This window comes from Pongo pygmaeus, chromosome 23 (assembly GCF_028885625.2).
Source record: "Pongo pygmaeus isolate AG05252 chromosome 23, NHGRI_mPonPyg2-v2.0_pri, whole genome shotgun sequence".
Classification (NCBI taxonomy): domain Eukaryota; kingdom Metazoa; phylum Chordata; class Mammalia; order Primates; family Hominidae; genus Pongo; species Pongo pygmaeus.
Genome location: NC_085931.1, coordinates 27,951,211 through 27,969,151, shown reverse-complemented (window position 1 = coordinate 27,969,151; position 17,941 = coordinate 27,951,211). Strand labels below are relative to the sequence as shown.

The 17,941-nt window shown below is 44.8% G+C and overlaps 1 protein-coding gene across 7 annotated transcripts in view; it reads right to left on the bottom strand.

The window, feature by feature from the left end:
* LOC129023177 (chromatin remodeling regulator CECR2) overlaps positions 1 to 17,941 on the bottom strand; it is a 197,368-nt gene that overhangs the window by 16,920 nt on the left and 162,507 nt on the right. For all 7 annotated transcript variants that reach the window (XM_054469699.2, XM_054469700.2, XM_063663303.1 and 4 more), the window contains 5 exons: positions 3,774 to 3,903; positions 2,308 to 2,345; positions 2,134 to 2,225; positions 1,749 to 1,875; positions 84 to 472 (listed from right to left, as the gene is read on the bottom strand). In XM_054469699.2, coding sequence (XP_054325674.2) covers positions 84 to 472; positions 1,749 to 1,875; positions 2,134 to 2,225; positions 2,308 to 2,345; positions 3,774 to 3,903 — 776 coding nt within the window. The remainder of the gene's footprint in view (positions 1 to 83; positions 473 to 1,748; positions 1,876 to 2,133; positions 2,226 to 2,307; positions 2,346 to 3,773; positions 3,904 to 17,941) is intronic.

Sequence of the window (17,941 nt, the reverse complement as noted above, 5' to 3'; positions counted from 1 at the left end):
GGAAGTACTAACTGAATGGCCTTTACATTCCTATGAACTCACAAACTAGGAGAAACCGCAACAGTCTTTACTCTATTCCTTACCATCTGGTTTAAAAAGGGTGCCTGGCTGGGTGTCCCACCACAATGCAGGGGATGAGAAAAGCCTCGGCCATTGGAAGTGCCCACCTCCCGCGGGGGCTGTGTGGAGCTGCTGCTCTGATCGTCCCCAGAAGAGGGCGCGCGGCGTGTTGGGGGCAACGACTTTCCTCCATTCTCCATGGGCTGCTGTTTCCTGCTGGGCCCTTCTGGGTCCCTGGAGCGGGTCCAAACATGGCTCCCACCACTTCGCCCAGCTCGACTCCGTCTTTTCTCCCGCTTTTCATCCTCTCGAATCCAAAATTCTTCATCTGTGTCTCCATCTTCTCCAGGAAAATGTTTCATCATTGCCCGATGAAAACACCTCTCTAAATTATCAGACATCTTGGTATACTCTATAGGAAGACAGGAGGATTGACTTCTAGGTATAGTTTATAGAAATTGTTCATAGAAACTATAGTTTATAGAAACCACAGAAACTGACCTATAGGTCACAAAAGACAATTCTAATAAATAGAAGATGCAACCTGGGTAAACTATGAGTTTAATTCACCTTTAGGGCACATTATATTGTAGAGCTATGGACGCAAGATGAAGACATGGTTTCTATCCGTAAGATGCCCAAGGTTGTGTGGTTGGGACAGGGCCTCTAGGACTATTAAATCAAACCAGGCTGAGCACCGTAACTTATGCCTGTCATCCCAGCACTTTGGGAGGCCAAGGCAGGAGGATCACTTGAGCCCAGGAGTTCCAAGACCGGACTGGGCAAGAAAGCAAGATGCCTGTCCCTACCAAAAAGAAAACATTAGCCAGGTGTGGTGGCACATGCCCATAGTCCCAGCTACTTGGGACTGAGGGAGGAGGATCCCTTGAGCCCAAGAATTTGAGGTTGCAGTGAGCCATGTTTGCGCTACTGCACTCCTGCTTGGGTGACAGAGCAAAATCCTGTCTCAAAGTAAGTAAAGAAAGAAAAAAAAAAGCCAGTAAAAATTTAATTCTTTAAGGCTAAACTGCAGAAATACTAAATAAAAAATGGCTGAATCTGCTGTTTTTAAGCAGGCCATTTTTAGTTAATGCATAAATGACCCAAAGTAGAAAGAGCCATTTCTTTTTTTTATATATATATATTTTTATTATACTTTAAGTTCTAGGGTACATGTGCACAATGTGCAGGTTTGTTACATATGTATCCATGTGCCATGTTGGTGTGCTGCACCCATTAACTCGTCATTTACATTAGGTATATCTCCTAATGCTATCCCTCCCCGCTTCCCCCACCTCACAACAGGCCCCAGTGTGTGTTCAGAAAGAGCCATTTCTACTTTGATATTAGAGATCTACTACGCCAGCTTCTCCAGATGGTTGAAGAGTCAGCTCTATCTAGGGTCAATCCCCTCGGTGGTTAAAGAGGCACACACAGTATTATCCAGACCCAGACTGGTCTCCAGGATGAGCCAGTTGGCCACCAGCTGCACCCTCTTGTCCTGTGGGGCAGAAGAGAATCCCTGGCAGATACTGTGTAAGTGGCTGGAAAGGTCAATCCCATGACTTTTCATACACATTCTGTTCACTGTCCTACAGAAAAGGCACTAGGATGTGTATTTGTAAAAGAGAAGGCATTTTATTCTTGATTACAGATATGCATCCAGCACAAACTCCTTCCCTGCTTACCACTACTTTCCCCATTATACTTTCGACAATTCCTGAACATAGTCTTCATGTCATTTACAAACTCCTCCTTGGTGCAGTATAAACCTCCATTCAGTTTCTTCTCCATGCTGGAAATATCCATGGGGGCCTAAATGAGACACACAACTCTTTATAGTTAAAATATGCTGAGAGCAAACATTCCATAGAGAGACAGAGAGAGAATGACAATTCAGCAATGCTGATCTGTAACGAATAACAGATAAAACGAGAAACATCACATGAACTTCTGACGGTTGAAAAGAAAAACATATCAAATATATATATATACACTTAACAAGAAACAAACGTCAAAACCCAAGAAAGATATACACACTATAGTAGGCATTACTGCAAAGACAACTTCTACCTTAATAATCTGATAATAGTTAGGGGCGTAAGATTCATCCACAGGTTCCAAGAAGGGCCAGGAATCCTTGTGCGCCTTTACCACGTCTAGAACTGAAAGCCAGAGAAGAGATCTTAACACACTCACAGAGGAAAACTTCCATCACAAACGGAACAGTGGAGAATGGGAACTAACCTTTATACATAGCAGTGAAATCATCGTCCAACTCAAAGCTGTAAATCACAAAATAAGAAATTAATAGTAACTCTGACCACCTTCTCTCCTGAGCTCTCTCAGGTCTATGGCAGACACACCTGACTGAAGTTAAGATTTGGAATAGTCCTAATAGTGTGGTTTAGATGAGCCCGTGACACTGATAACACTCCCTGGAAATACAATGAGGGACAGTGGACCTTACCAAAACCGGGAATGTCACTTTCCTCATCTATAAAATGTGGGGTTGGCCTGGATGATCCAGAACTTTATGGTTCTAGAATGTTAGTAATTTAATTGCACGTTCTTTATTTATTTACTTATTTTGAGACAGGATCTTGATCTGTTGCCTACGCTGGAGTGAAGTGGTGTGATCACAGCTCACTGCAGCCTCCATTTCCTGGGCTCCAGCAATCCTGTCACCTTAGCCTCCTGAATAGTTGGGACTACGGGTGTGTGCTACCATGCCTGGCAAATTTTTGTATTTTGGGTAGAGGTGAGGTTTCATCATGTTGCCCAGGCTTTATAGCACAATCTTTTTTTTTTTTCGGACGGAGTCTCACTCTGTCACCCAGGCTGGAGTGCAGTGACACAATCTCGGCTCACTGCAACCTCCACCTCCTGAGTTCAAGTGATTCTCCTGCCTCAGCCTCCCAAGTAGCTGGGACTGCAGGCATGTGCCACCTCACCCGGCTAATTTTTTTAAAAATTTTTATTAGAGACGGGGTTTCACCATATTGGCCAGGCTGGTCTCGAACTCCTGACCTCAGGTCATCTGCCAACCTTGGCCTCCCAAAGTGCTGGGATTACAGGCGTGAGCCCGGCCTATAGCACATTCTTTTTTTTTTTTTTTTTCTTTTTTTTTTCTTTTATTATTATTATTATTATTATCATTATTATACTTTAGGTTTTATGGTACATGTGCGCAATATATAGCACATTCTTAACCAGGGTTTATTTTACTTACGAATATTTTTGTGATCTAAAGAATAATCCAAAAAAGCGTATGATAAATGAGCTCATGAACACTGAATGTGTATCTGCCTCTTGAATTTTTGGTAAGGAGTAAAGACACACGGTATCTAGTACCATCACGGGAAGTAATTACTTCAAAAAGAATAAACTGCTATTCACATTTCCAAAGAGCTAATTTACATAATAATCAGATTCTGATTTTATTAAATTGAGGGGATGAGGAAAGAAAAGCTTAGTGTAAGTATCACAGAGTGTGGCAGCAAGAGTGCCAGAGGCCAGGGTAGCTAGGTGTGTCTGTGTGTGCCTGAGGAAGGGCACCAGGGTTAGCTGTGAATGCAGAGCCTGCCCTGTGCACTCACACACGGTGACCATGTTACCCAACAGGGCTGTTCTAAGGATGACATGGGGCAAGTGCCTGAATGCTTCATAAATGCTACCAGTTGCTACTGTTGTTGTTGTTACTAAATACTCACAGGTCTTTAGTCTTTTTTTCCTCTCTCATGGGGGAATTGGGGTCCAGATGGGAAAGTTCTGGAGGGAGCTCCTTTCCTTGAGCCAGCAGCCATGCCCTTTCTTCCCTGAGCTTTCTCCTCTTTGCTCGATCTACAATGAACACAAAGGCTGAGTGAGCTAAGCACACTCCAAACACTGACGTGGCGTGTTCCTTCATCACTGTGAGAGAAGGAAGAACCAGGCCACCAAAGCAGGATTATGAAGCAACTTCTGCTCCCTGTGCCACCCTCTTTTTGGTAATTAGGATGTTTCTACAGATGGAATGCTTTAAGACAAGGGTAAACTAACTAACTGAACCTGTTTCCTCACTCACACTGAGCTCAAGGTGGGAGACGAACGTGGCAGGGCAGGTACAGGGTGGGCAGCAGGGGAGGGAGCAAGGCAGAAGAAAACAGAAGAATGGCAGTCGAAGAAAAAGGAAAAAGTACGAGGTTGAATGAGGACTATCTTCTTGGATTACTTGAGGCCATTCTGATCTTTTACTTAAAAAAAGCAACATCCGCAAATCCTTTTTTAGGACCAGACTCTCAGTCCACACACACACAGGATTTTAAACGCATGCCCCAGCTCTCGACGTTCTGCGTCTATGAAGGCATCCATGCAAGCAATGGTCTGCTCCCCACCCCACCCCCAGATCAGGCAGCAGGCCCTGCCGCCAGTGGGAGTTTGGCTGGGAAGAGGGGAAAGATGCCAGCTGGGATTGGCAGGGAGCTGGAAGGCAGGGATGATTTTCTTCCTGGCTCCCAGCCACAGCCATGAGAAACACACTTGGCATTCCACTCCCAGCCTGATGGGGCACTTACCACTTGCAGGGAACAAGGAGGTAGGGGCCAAAGCAAAGAGGCAAGGAGAAAAATGAGACTGCCAGACAGCAAGGCACAAAGATGGAAGGGAGGAGAAGCCAGCAAGAGCCTCTATTTTCTTTTTTTATTTTTGAGACGGAGTTTTGCTCTTGTTGCCCAGGCTGGAGTGCAATGGCGCCACCTCGGCTCACTGCAACCTCTGCCCCCTGGGTTCAAGCGATTCCCCTGCCTTAGCTTCCTGAGTACCTGGGATTACAGGTATGCACCACCATGCCCGGCTAATTTTGTATTTTTAGTAGGGACAGGGTTTCTCCATGTTGGTCAGGCTGGTCTCGAACTCCTGACCTCAGGTGAACCGCCCGCCTCAGCCTCCCAAAGTGCTGGGATTACAGGAGTGAGCCATGGCGCCCGGCCTGAGCCTCTGTTTTCTTCCCCAGTTCTAGCTTCTGTTCCACAAGGGACAGGATCCTTGTCTGACTACTGCTGTGAGCACGACACAATTCCTGTTGGGTTACATTTGACTTGAGTTTTTGTTCCTAAATTATTTTCTTTTGTGATGCTAATCTATATCTCCTTTAATCAATGAAAAGAAGTTTGCTATCACCAATTTTTAAGAAAAATTTTAAATTTTTAAAAATTATTTTTCTTTTTTTCCGACCTCTAAGAAAGTTCTCTAAACCAACTTTTTTTTTTTTTTCTGGAAAAAAGAGAACAATTTCAACCATAAAGAAAACTGTAAATTAACGAATACCCATGTATCACCCAACCTGTCAAACTTTAAACATTTTGTCTTATTAATGTTAATACAGTATTTCATGGTATGATTATTCCACAGCTTAACAATCCATTATTCTCCTTGATTCCAGTTTTAGAAGTTTGTAAACAATAGTATCAACAAAGTTATTTTAAAACATGTCTTCTCAAGCATGTGTGTAAGGATTCTCTAAGATGTGAACCCAGCAGCAGAATGACTAGATAGGAGTAAAAAGTATATATGTAAACTTCATCAGGCACTGTCAAAGGGGTGTCCATCATTTCCAATGAGGTTACAGAATTTTTTTTTTTTTTGAGATGGAGACTCACTCTGTTGCCCAGGCTAAAGTGCAGTGGTGCGATCTCGACTCACTGCAACCTCTGCCTCCCAGGTTCAAGCGATTCTCCTGCCCTAGCCTCCTGAGTAGTTGGGACTACAGGCATCTGTCACCACACCTGGCTAATTTTTTTTTTTTGTTTTGTTTTTTTGAGACGGAGTCTCACTCTCTTGCCCAGGCTGGAGTGCAGTGGTGTGATCTCGCCTCACTGCAAGCTCCGCCTCCTGGGTTCACGTTATTCTCCTGCCTCAGCCTCCCGAGTAGCTGGGACAACAGGCACCCGCCACCACGCCCAGCTAACTTTTTGTATTTTTTAGTAGAGATGGGGTTTCACTGTGTTAGCCAGGATGGTCTTGATCTCCTGACCTTGTGATCCACCTGCCTCAACCTCCCAAAGTGCTGGGATTACAGACATGAGCCACTGCGCCTGGCCTTTTTTTTTGTTTTTGAGACAGAATTTCACTCTTGTTGCCCAGGTTGGAGTGCAATGGCACGATCTCAGCTCCCAGCACTTTGGGAGGCTGAGGCAGGTGGATTACGAGGTCAGAAGATCAAGAGCATCCTGGCTAACATGGTGAAACCTCGTCTCTACTAAAAATACAAAAAATTAGCCGGGCATGGTGGCAGGTGCCTGTAGTCCCAGCTACTCGGGAGGCTGAGGCAAGAGAATGGTGTGAACCCGGGAGGCGGGGCTTGCAGTGAGCTGAGATTGTGCCACTGCACTCCAGCCTGGGCGACAGAGTGAGACTCCGTCTCAGTAAATAAATAAATAAATAAATAAAGTAATCAAATATGTCAGTTCTCTCTCTTTCCTTATGGTTTTTGCTTTTTGTACTTAAAAATTCTTTTCTATCCCATCTACAACTTCTTCAGAAAGGTTCTGGCCTTCAGTGTATCTGGAACTTATATAAGGAGCAGGGATGTAAATTTTTTCCCTATATAAATGAACAAGTGTCCTGGTACCACTGTTTTCTCCCGAGACAGGGGTCTCGCTCTGTTGGGATCATAGCTCACTGCAACCTCGAACTCCTGTGCATAAGGGATCCTCCCACATCAGACTCCTGAGTGGCTGGGACTACAAGCACACACCACCACGCCTGGAGCTGTTTCTGAAAAACCCATGTTCTCTCTCAAGGTCTGTTTCTGGTCTCACTGTCTATCTCCATGCCAATACCATTCTCTCTCAATCACTGCAGATTTGATCTCATTATGTGGCATAATGATTGCCCCTATCGTATTGTTTTTGCAAGTTACCATAGCTATACAAGGCCCTTTGCTCCGGCCGGGCGTGGTGGCTCACATCTGTAATCCTAGCACTTTGGGAGGCCGAGGCAGGCAGATCACCAGAGGTCAGGAATTCGAGACCAGCCTGACCAACATGGAGAAACCCCGTCTCTACTAAAAATACAAAATTAGCCAGGCGTGGTGGTGCATGCCTGTAAACCCAGCTACTTGGGAGGCTGAGGCAGGAGAATTGCTTGAACCCCAGAGGCGGAGGTTGCGGTGAGCCGAGATCGCGCCATTGCACTCCAGCCTGGGCAACAAGGGCGAAACTCCATCTCAAAAACAAACAAAAAAAGGCCCTTTGCTCTTTTATATGAATTTTAGGAACAGTGTGTCGAGATCCACAGATTCTTTTTTTTTTAGGAGACAGAGCCTCACTCTATCACCCAGGCTGGAGTGCAATGGTGTGATTTCAGCTCACTGCAGCCTCTGCCTCTCAGGTTCAAACAATTCTCGTGCCTCAGCCTCCCGGGTAGCTGGGATTACAGGTATATGCCACCATGCCTGGGTGATTATTGTATTTTTAGTAGAGACAGGGTTTCACCATGTTAGCTAGGCTGATCCCGAACTCCTTAGCTCAAGTGATCCGTCCACCTCGGCCTCCCACGGTGCTGGGATTACAGGTGTGAGCCACTGTGCCCGGCTATCATAAATTTTTTTTTTTTTTTTTTTTTTTTTGAGATAGAGTCTCACTCTGTTGACCAGGCTGGAGTGCTGCGGTGGCACTATCTTAGCTCACTGCAACCTCTGCCTCCTCGGTTCAAGCGATTCTTGTGCCTCAGCCTCCAGAGTAGCTAGCTGGGATTACAGAAGTGCACCAACATGTCCAGCTAATTTTTGTATTTTTAGTAGAGACGGGGTTTCACCAAGTTGGCCAGGATGGTCTTGATCTCCTGACCTTGTGACCTGCCCGCCTCGGCCTCCCAAAGTGCTGGGATTACAGCTGTGAGCCACCGCACCTGGCCGGGTCATGCTATCTTTTAATAAAATTGTTCATATTGACATTTATAGAATAATAATGAACAGCTGGGTGCAGTGGATCACCTGCGGTCAGGAGTTCAAGAACAGCCTGACCAACATGGTGAGACCCCATCTCTACTAAAAATACAAAAAAAATTGCCAGGCATGGTGGCACATGCCTGTAATCCCAGCTACTTTGGAGGCTGAGGCAGGAGAATTACTTGAACCCGGGAGGTGGAAGTTGCAGTGAGCCGAGATCACACCACTGCACTCCAGCCTGAGCAACAGAGTGAGACTCCATCTCCATCTCAAAAAAAAAAAAAAAAAAAAAGAAAAGAAAAGAAAAGAAAAAAATAATAATGAATACACCTACTTGGTGAATTTCTTAGCTATAATAGTTTCCTGGGTGATTTTCTTGGAGTTTCAAGTCATACACCACTCCAAATATGTATACATACCTATGTATTTTTCTTTGTAGACACTAAATCCTTACAATACAATATTAAATGGAAACGATAGAGGAAATCCTTGTGTTTATCCTGACTTTAAAGGGAACACTTCTAATGTTTCCCCATTAAGTAGAAGGTCTGCCTAGATTATTAAGATATTGGCTGAGGAAGTTTCATTCTATTATTCTAAGTTTGCAGAAAACCCAAGGAAGGCCTGAAACTACTAGAAGCTGGAAGGGCCACGGACTCTCACTAACAGTCTTCAGCGAGTGAAACCCTGTCAATACCTAGATTTTGGATTTCTAACTTCCAGGACTATGACAGAATAAATTTCTGTTATTTTATGCCACCTGGTTAATGCAGGTTGTTATGGTAGCCCTAAGGAACTAATAAAAAAATTCAAAATTCAACCCACTACCCACCCCTTCCTTTTTTTGAGACAGGGTCTTGCTCTGTTGCCCAGGCTGGAGTGCTGTGCAGAACCACGGCTCACTGCAGCCTTGACCGCCTGGGCTCAAGTGATCCTCCTACCTCAGCCTCCCGAATAGCTGGGACTACAGGCATGCACCACCATGTCCGTCTAATTTTTAAGATTTTCTGTAGAGATGGGGCCTCACTATGTTGCCCAGGCTGGTCTTCAACTCCAGGACTCAAGTGATTCTCCTGCCTTGGCTTCCCAAACTGCTGGGATTACAGGCATGAGCCACTGCACCTGGCCATCAATCCCATCGTCCTCTGAGGTCTGCTGTTGCTCCTATCTGCTATCACTATTAAGAACATCCTCTCAGGGTAATCTACCTTTTCCAAATTGGTTGTTTTAGGGAACAGAATGTTCTATAATTCAGTTCCATATGCCCACATGTAATTTATATCCAGTTTATATCTCTTCTTGCTTTCTGTATCTGAGGATGAGGGTTTTTCATCAAACCAAAAAACTACTCAATCATTGTTTCTGAATATTCTCTTGGCCTTACCATACTGATTCTTTCCTTCTAGAACTTACAGTGAACACATACAGGACCTTTCATGCTTTCTGCCACCTACATCTGTTATGAAGCCTTTTCTGATAGTTGCAAATCCAATTTTCATGTTCTGCTTTGTGATACCGGGGCTGGGATCCTGCACATACAACTCCCTTCTCTGCTGGCTTTATATTCTGCCCAAGGGAGCATGAGAGGGACCACGGGAGGCACGCTGAGGAGGACAGCGATTTCCTTCCGTTGGCTTGCTGATGCCGTTCAACCCATCCTAGGATGGATGGTCCTGCATCTGTGAAGCCGCACTTGGCGGCGGAAGTTTGCCTGCCTTCATAGTGCTAGCTGTGGTGCTGCAGCCCCCCACCTCTGACACTCCCACTTCCTCCGTCTGTGTCACCACAGGGATCCCTTTAACCTTTTTTTTGTTTTCTAACTCCTATTTTACCAAAGAGTCATGTGATGTTTTCCCTGCTGAAGTAGCTAGTGTAGTTTTGGTTTTCAAGGCTGGACCCCAACTGATTAACTACAAGTTACTTCTTTCATCATGGCCGGCTTCATCTCATTCTAGTTACCTAGACATATCACCCAAATGAGCATACAATTCAGTAGCATTAAGTGTCTAAGTAATGTTGTGCCGCCATCACCGGTATCCATTTCTAGAATCTTTTCATCACTCCAGTCTGTAATGTTAAACACTGACTCCCCATTTCCCTCTTGCCTCAGCCTCTAGTACAAAACATTTGTCCACGTGTGTCCTGCTGATATCACTTAGTGTAATGCCGTCAAGGTTCATCCATGTTGTAGCATGTTTCAGAATTTCCTATTCTCTTAAGGCTGAATAACACCCTACTCTAAGTGTATACTGCATTCAGGTTCTCCTTTTATCCACTGGTGGACACTTGGCTGTTTCACTTTTTGCCTTCTGTTTTTTTTTTTTTTTCTTTTTTGAGGGGGACAGAGTCTCGCTCTGTCGCCCAGGCTGGAGTGCAGAGGCATGATCTCAGCTCACTGCAGCCTCTGCCTCCCGGATTCAAGCAATTCTCCTGCCTCAGCCTCCCGAGTAGTTGGGACTACAGGTGCATGCCACCATGCCTGGATAATTTTTTTTTTTGTATTTTTAGTAGACGGGGTTTCACCATGTTGGCCAGGATGGTCTCAATCTCCTGACCTCGTGATCTGCCTGCCTCAGCCTCCCAAAGTGCTGGGATTACAGGCGTGAGCCACCGCACCTGGCCTTATTTTTTTTTTTGTTTCTTAATCCACTTTCCTCCTTTCAAGTTTCTTTAAATAAATAAAAGCTCTGAGTCCTCTCCTTGAAAGTATGCAGTCATGTGCCCGGCGCGGCACCACTGCACTCCAGCCTGGGCGACAGAGCGACACTCCATCTCAAAAAAAAAAAAAAAAAAAAGTATGGATAATGTAACATTACAGGAGTTTTGAAAAAAAAAAAAATTCAGGGAACTCCAAGACGAGTGACCATCAGCACCGTTGAGATACTAGAATATAAATATCAGCATATGACAAAGGAACTATTTACAGGTAGATCTTCACATCATTATGAAATTTCTTCTCAGTCATTCCCAACACAAATATTACTCATTATGTTAAAAGGACCTGCAGAATAAAATCCTCTTAGAATGTCACACAAAGCTTGTTTCTCTGAATAAACTGTTGTAATTTTTAAAAGTGTCTGATTAGTACATAATTGATTATTTCTCTTTTTTTGTAGTTGTAAGCTACTAAAAAGTCTGGAAAAGGTTATTGTAAGTATCTTATGGCTTACAAAAATTCCTTCCATAAGAACTATCATGGGAGACAGAGTGAAACTTTGTCTCAAACAAAGAAAACTATCATTTGTGACTTTAAATGTGTGTTAGAGACTGTTCTGTTTTCATTTAATCCTTCTTTTTTTTTTTTGAGACGGAATCTTGCTCTGTCGCCCAGACTGGAGTGAAGCGCCGCCTCCCGGGTTCACGCATTCTCCCGCCTCAGCCTCCCCAGTAGCTGGGACTACAGGCGCCCGCCACCACGCCCGGCTAATTTTTTGTATTTTTAGTAGAGACCGGGTTTCACCGTGTTAGCCACGATGGTCTTGATCTCCTGACCTCGTGATTCGCCCACTTTGGCCTTCCAAAGTGCTGGGATTACAGCCGTGAGCCACCGCGCCCAGCCCATTTAACCTTTCTAACAAGGTCTGCACAGCCCATCCCGATGCGACCCTGGGCTACCTGCTAGGACTCATTCATGCCCAGCCAGCCTTCCTGTGCTTGCTCCGCTCTGCTCCGCTCCAGCCGCGCCGGGACTTCCAGGCAGCCTTCCTGTGCTTGCTCCGCTTTGCTCCGCTCTGCTCCGCTCCAGCCGCGCCGGGACTTCCAGGCAGCCTTCCTGTGCTTGCTCCGCTCTGCTCCGCTCCAGCCGCGCCGGGACTTCCAGGCAGCCTTCCTGTGCTTGCTTTGCTCTGCTGGCCTGCAGCCTCGCCCTGGACTTCCTGCTGCATATCTCTGCCTTGGTGCCTCTGCTCTTGTCTGCACTGCGCCTTCCGCCTTCCGCTTCAGGCACTCACGGGTCAACCTCATTCACTTTATTTAAATGTCAAATCTTCAGAGAGGGCTTTCTTTTTTGTCTGAGAAAGGGTCTTGCTGTATCACCCAGGCTGTGTTCAGCAGGGGAAATCAGCGCTCACTGCAGCCTCAACCTCCTGGGCTCAAGGGGTCCTCCTGCCAGAGCCTCCCAAGTAGCTGGGACCACAGGTGGAGCCACCACGCCCAGCCATGTCACTCTTTACCTGTAAACCTGCCTAATTTTACTTCAGATCACTCACCACTATTATCCCACAATATTTGTCTACTCTCCACCTTCTCACCACTGGAATGAAAATAGTACTTCTGGCTGGGTGTGTGCTCACGCTTTTATTCCCAGCACTTTGGGAGGCTGAGGCAGATGGATCACTTGAGGCCAGGAGTTCAAGACCAGCCTGGCCAACACGGCAAAACCCCATCTCTACTAAAAATACAAAAATTAGCCGGGTGTGGTAGTGTACACCTGTAATCACAGCTACTTGGGAGGCTGAGACACAGTAATCACTTGAACCTAAGAAGTGGAGGCTGCAGTGAGCCCAGATCATGCCACTGCACTCTAGCCTGGGCAAAAGAGTGAGACTCCGTCTCAAAAAGAAAAGAAAAGAAAAAAAAAAAGCCATACTTCTCTGCTGTGCTATCGAATACCAGATCGTATTCATTCATAGCAACTATTTTTTTTTGTACCCATTAACCATCCTACCTCTCCCCAACCCTCCACTATCCTTCCCAGCCTCTGGTAACCATCCTTTTACCCTCTATCTCCAAGGGTTCAATTATTTTGATTTTTAGATCCCACAAGTAAGTGAGAATATCCAATGTTTGTCTTTCTGTGCCTGTCTTATTTTATTTAAAATAATAACCTCCAGTTCTACCCATGTTGTTGCAAACGACTGCATCTTTCTGTTTTTATGGCTGAATAGTACTCCTTATGTATCAGTACCACATTTTCTTTATCCATTCATTTGCTGATGGATACTTAGGTTGCTTCCAAATCTTGGCTATTGTGAACAGAGCTGCAAAAAATATGGGAGTGTAGTTATCTCTTCAATATATTGATTTCCTTTCTTTTGGGTGTATACCCTGCAGTGGGATTAACAGATTTTATGGTAGCTCTCTTTTTAGTTTTCTAAGGAACCTCTAAGCTGTTCTCCACAGTGGGGGACTAATTTATGTTCCTACCAACAGTATTTGAGGATTTCCTCTTCTCATTCTCACCAGTATTTGTTATTGCCTGTCCTTTGGACATAAACCATTTTAACTGTGTAAGATGATATCTCATAATAGTTTTGGATTTCCATTTCTCTGATGATCAATGATGCTGAGCACTTTTTCATAAGCTTGTTTGTTTTTTTTTTTGAGACAGAATCTTGCTGTATTGACCAGGCTGGAGTGAAGTCTTGGCTTGATCTCGGCTCACTGCAACCTCTGCCTCCCAGGTTCAAGTGATTCTCCTGCCTCAGCCTCCTGAGTAGCTAGGATTACAGGCGTGTGCCACTGTGCCTAGCTAATTTTAGTATTTTTAGTAGAGGCAGGATTTTGCCATGTTGGCCAGGTTGGTCTTGAACTCCTGACCTCAAGTGATCCGCCCGCCTCGGCCTCCCAAAGTGCTGGGATTACAAGCATGAGCCACCACACCTCGCTTTTTTTTTTTTTTTTTTTGAGACAGGGTCTCGCTCTATTGCCCAGGATGGAGTGCATTGGCATGATCTCGGCTCACTGGAGCCTGGACCTCCCAGGCTCAAGCTATCTGCCCATCTCAGCTTCTCAAGTAGCTGGGACTACAGGTATGAACAACCATGCTCGGTTAATTTTTGTATTTTTTGTAGAGATGGGGTTTCACCGTGTTGCCGAGGCTGGTCTTCAACTCCTGTGCTAAAACAATCTGCCAGCCTTGGCCTCCCAAAGTGTTGAGCTTACAAGCATGACTCAACATGCCCGGCCTCGTCTGCCTTTTGTATGACTTCTTTTGAGAAATCTCTATTCAAATATTTTGCCCATTTTAATATCCGATTATTAGACTTTCTCCTAAGAGTTATTTCAGCTCCTTCTATATTCTGGTTATTTATCCTTTGTCAATTGGGCAGTTTGCAAACGTTTTATCCCATTCTGTGGGTTGTCTCTTCACTTTGCTGGTTGTTTCCTTTGCTGTGAAGAAGCTTTTTAACTTGATGTGATCCCATTTGTCCATTTTTGCTTTGGGTGCCTGTGCTTGAAATCAATGTCCCGGAGGGTTTCTCCAACGTTTTTCCTCGTAGAGTTTCACAATTTGAGGTCTTAGATATAATTCTTTTTTTTTTTTTTTTTTTTTTTTGAGATAGAGTCTTACTCTGTCACACAGGTTAGAGTGCAGTGATACAATCTCAGCTCACTGCAACCTCTGCTGCCTAGGTTCAAGCGATTTTCCTGCCTCAGCCTCCTGAGTAGCTGGGATTACCAGTGCCTACCACCGCACCCGGCTAATTTTTGTATTTTTCGTAGAGATGGGGTTTCAACACCTTGGCCAGGCTGGCCTTGAACTCTTGACCTTGTGATCCACCTGCCTTGGCCTCCCAAAGTGCTGGGATTACAGGCGTAAGTCACCACGCCCAGCCTTAGATATAATTATTTAATCCACTTTGATTTTATTTTTGTATGTGGCAAGAGATAGGGGTCTAGTTTCATTCTTCTGCTTATGGATATCCAGTTTCCCCAGCACCACTTGTAGAAGAGACTGTCTTTCCCCAGTGTATGTTCTTAGTACCTGTGTTGAAAATGAGTTCGCTTTAGGTGTGTGGACTTGTTTCTGGATTCTCTATTCTGTTCCATTTGTCTGTGTGTTGGTTTTTATGCCAGATCCCCATATTGTTTTGGTCACCACAGCTCTGAAGTATAATTTGAAGTCAGGTAATTCCTTCAGGTTTGTTCTTTTTGCTTAGGATAGCTTTGCCTATTCTGGGTCTTTTGTGGGTCCATATAAATTAAAGGATTTTTTTTTTCTATTTTTGTGAAGAATGTCATTGGTATTCTGGTAGACATCGCATTGAATCTGTGGATTACTTTGAGTAGTATGGACATTTTAACAATACTGATTCTTGTAATCCATGAATGTAGAAAGCTTTCCAATTTTTGGGTGTTCTTTTCAATTTCTTTCATCCATGTTTTATAGTTTTCATTATAAAGCTCTTTCACTTCTTTGGTTAATTCCTAGGATTTAATTTTATTTTTGACTACTGTAGATGGGACTATGATACAGGCATTATTAATCTTACATTACAGAAACTGAGCCATAAAAATGAGTTTTGGACCTGCCTATATAAATTAAAATGACAGGTGTACCCAATAAGGACCCTATTAAATAAAAAAACACAATTCCACTAAAAAATATAAACAAATAAAAGCCAGTTATTATGTCCTGAGGAATTTAAATGTGGCACTGGACATAGCCAATTATGGAAGATCTTACAAGTGAGATATACTACATAGTATGACACAGGTTAAACCTGTAGATTATATGCACTAAGGGTTGTTTTTTTTATTGAGACAGAGTCTTGCTCTGTCTTCCAGGCTGGAGTGCAGTAGCACGATCTCAGCTCACTGCAACCTCCACCTCCGGGGTTCAAGCAATTCTCCTGCCTCATCCTCCTGAGTAGCTGGGATTACAGGCATGAGCCACCACGTTTGGCCATGTTGGCCAGGCTGTCTCAAACTCCTGACCTCAAGTGATTTGGCCACCTCGGCTTCCCAAAGTGCTGCGATTACAGGCGTGAGCCACCATGCCCAGCCATCATTTCTTTCTTTTCCCTCCCCTCCCTTCCTTTTTTTTTTTTTGAGATGGAGTTTCACTCTTGTTGCCCAGGCTGGAGTACAATGGCACGATCTCGGCTCACCGCAACCTCCACCTCCTGGGTTCAAGCGATTCTCCTGCCTCAGCCTCCTGAGTAGCTGGCATTACAGGCATGCGCCACCACGCCCAGCTAATTTTTTGTATTTTTAGTAGAGATGGTGTTTCTCCACGTTGGTCAGGCTGGTCTCGAAAACCCAACCTCATGTGATCCGCCCCCCTTGGCCTCCCAAAGTGCTGGGATTACAGGCATGAGTCACTGTGCCTGACCCCTCATTTCTTTATTCATTCTAAAATCCTTAATGTGGGCAGGCACAGTGGCTCACGCCTGTAATCCCAGCAGTTTGGGAGGCCGAGGCAGCAAGATCATTTGAGGTCAGGAGTTTGAGACCAGCCTGCCCAATGTGGTAAAACCCCGTCTCTACTAAAAATACAAACATTAGCCAGGTGTGGTGGCACGCCTATAGTCCTAGCTACTCGGGAGGCTGAGGCAGAGGTTGCAGTAAGTGAAGATTGTGCCACTGCACTCCAGGTCGGCCACAGAGTGAGACTCTGTATCAAAAAAAAAAAAAAAAAGGCCGAGCATGGTGCCTCATGCCTGTGATCCCAGCACTTTGGGAGGCCAAGGCGGGCAGATCACGAGGTCAGGAGATCGAGACCATCTTGGCTAACACAGTGAAACCTTGTCTCAACGAAAAATACAAAAAATTAGCTGGGCGTGGTGGTGGGCGCCTGTAGTCCCAGCTACTCAGGAGGCTGAGGCAGGAGAATGGCGAGAACCCGGGAGGCGGAGCTTGCAGTGAGCCGAGATCGTGCCACTGCACTCCAGCCTGGGCGACAGAGCGAGATTCCGTCTAAAAAAAAAGATCTTGGTAGGAATGAGGTGCACATAATAGGTTAAGTAACTTTCTGTTACTTAATAGGTACATAAGGCCAGAATCCTTCAATTTTCTTAGCCAAAATTTACTGAAATCTTGCCCTGCAAAACACTGAATTCAAAAAGCCAAATCCATATGCTATGCTGTTTTACTGAAAAATTAAAAATATTCAATACACTTATTTAAAAGGTAAATCTTGGACTATCTTCAATTACACCAAGTGATCTGTTATCACATGATTTATCAGGTTGAGCTTATAAATACAATTGTTATCTAAGAAAACATCTAAAGACAGTTATTATCCTTTGCTTGCAGAACTCTAAACAGAAAAAAAGTGGCCGGGTGCGGTGGCTCACACCTGTAATCCCAGCACTTTGGGAGGCCGAGGCGGGCGGATCACGGCGTCAGGAGATCGAGACCATCCTGGCTAACACAGTGAAACCCCATCTCTACTAAAAATACAGAAAATTAGCTGGGTGTGGTGGTGGGTGCCTGTAGTCCCAGCTACTTGGGAGGCTGAGGCAGGAGAATGGCGTGAACCCGGGAGGTGGAGCTTGCAGTGAGCCGAGATCGTGCCACTGCATTCCAGCCTGGGCCCTGGGCGACAGAGCGAGACTCCGTCTCAAAAAAAAAAAAAAAATAAATAAATAATAAACAGAAAAAAAGCCTCATTAGCCCAAGACCTAGAACTGGACCTGAGAAAACAGCTTTGTCCTAATAATATTAATGGTAATATTCTAGAGGTGAACAGCGCCACATCTAAAAGTAAACAAAAAACTGAGACTTTTCTTAAACATACCTCATTTGTGTTCAAAATTATATCTGTGAAATCAGTTCTCATCAATACCTTAAAATTCTTTTTCTATTTCACATGTGGAACCCAGAGATCAGAAAAATAAGCAAGATTCTGAAAGACACACTAAGAATGACCAATACTAGTGCTTTAGAAGGAATGTAAAGCCAGTGGGGGTGGATACGGTGGATACAGGTCAATGAACATGTGGGAATACAATGCACAAGATATTTAAATAGAAATTGCCGGAAACGGCCAGGCGCAATGGCTCAAACCTGTAATCCCAGCACTTTGGAAGGCCGAGATGTGCGGATCACGAGGTCAGGAGATCAAGACCATCCTGGCTAACACGGTGAAACCCCGTCTCCACTAAACAAAATACAAAAAAGTTAGCCGGGCGCAGTGGCAGGTGCCTGTAGTCCCAGGTACTTGGGAGGCTGAGGCAGGAGAAGGGCGTGAACCCGGGAGGCGGAGCTTGCAGTGAGCCGAGATCG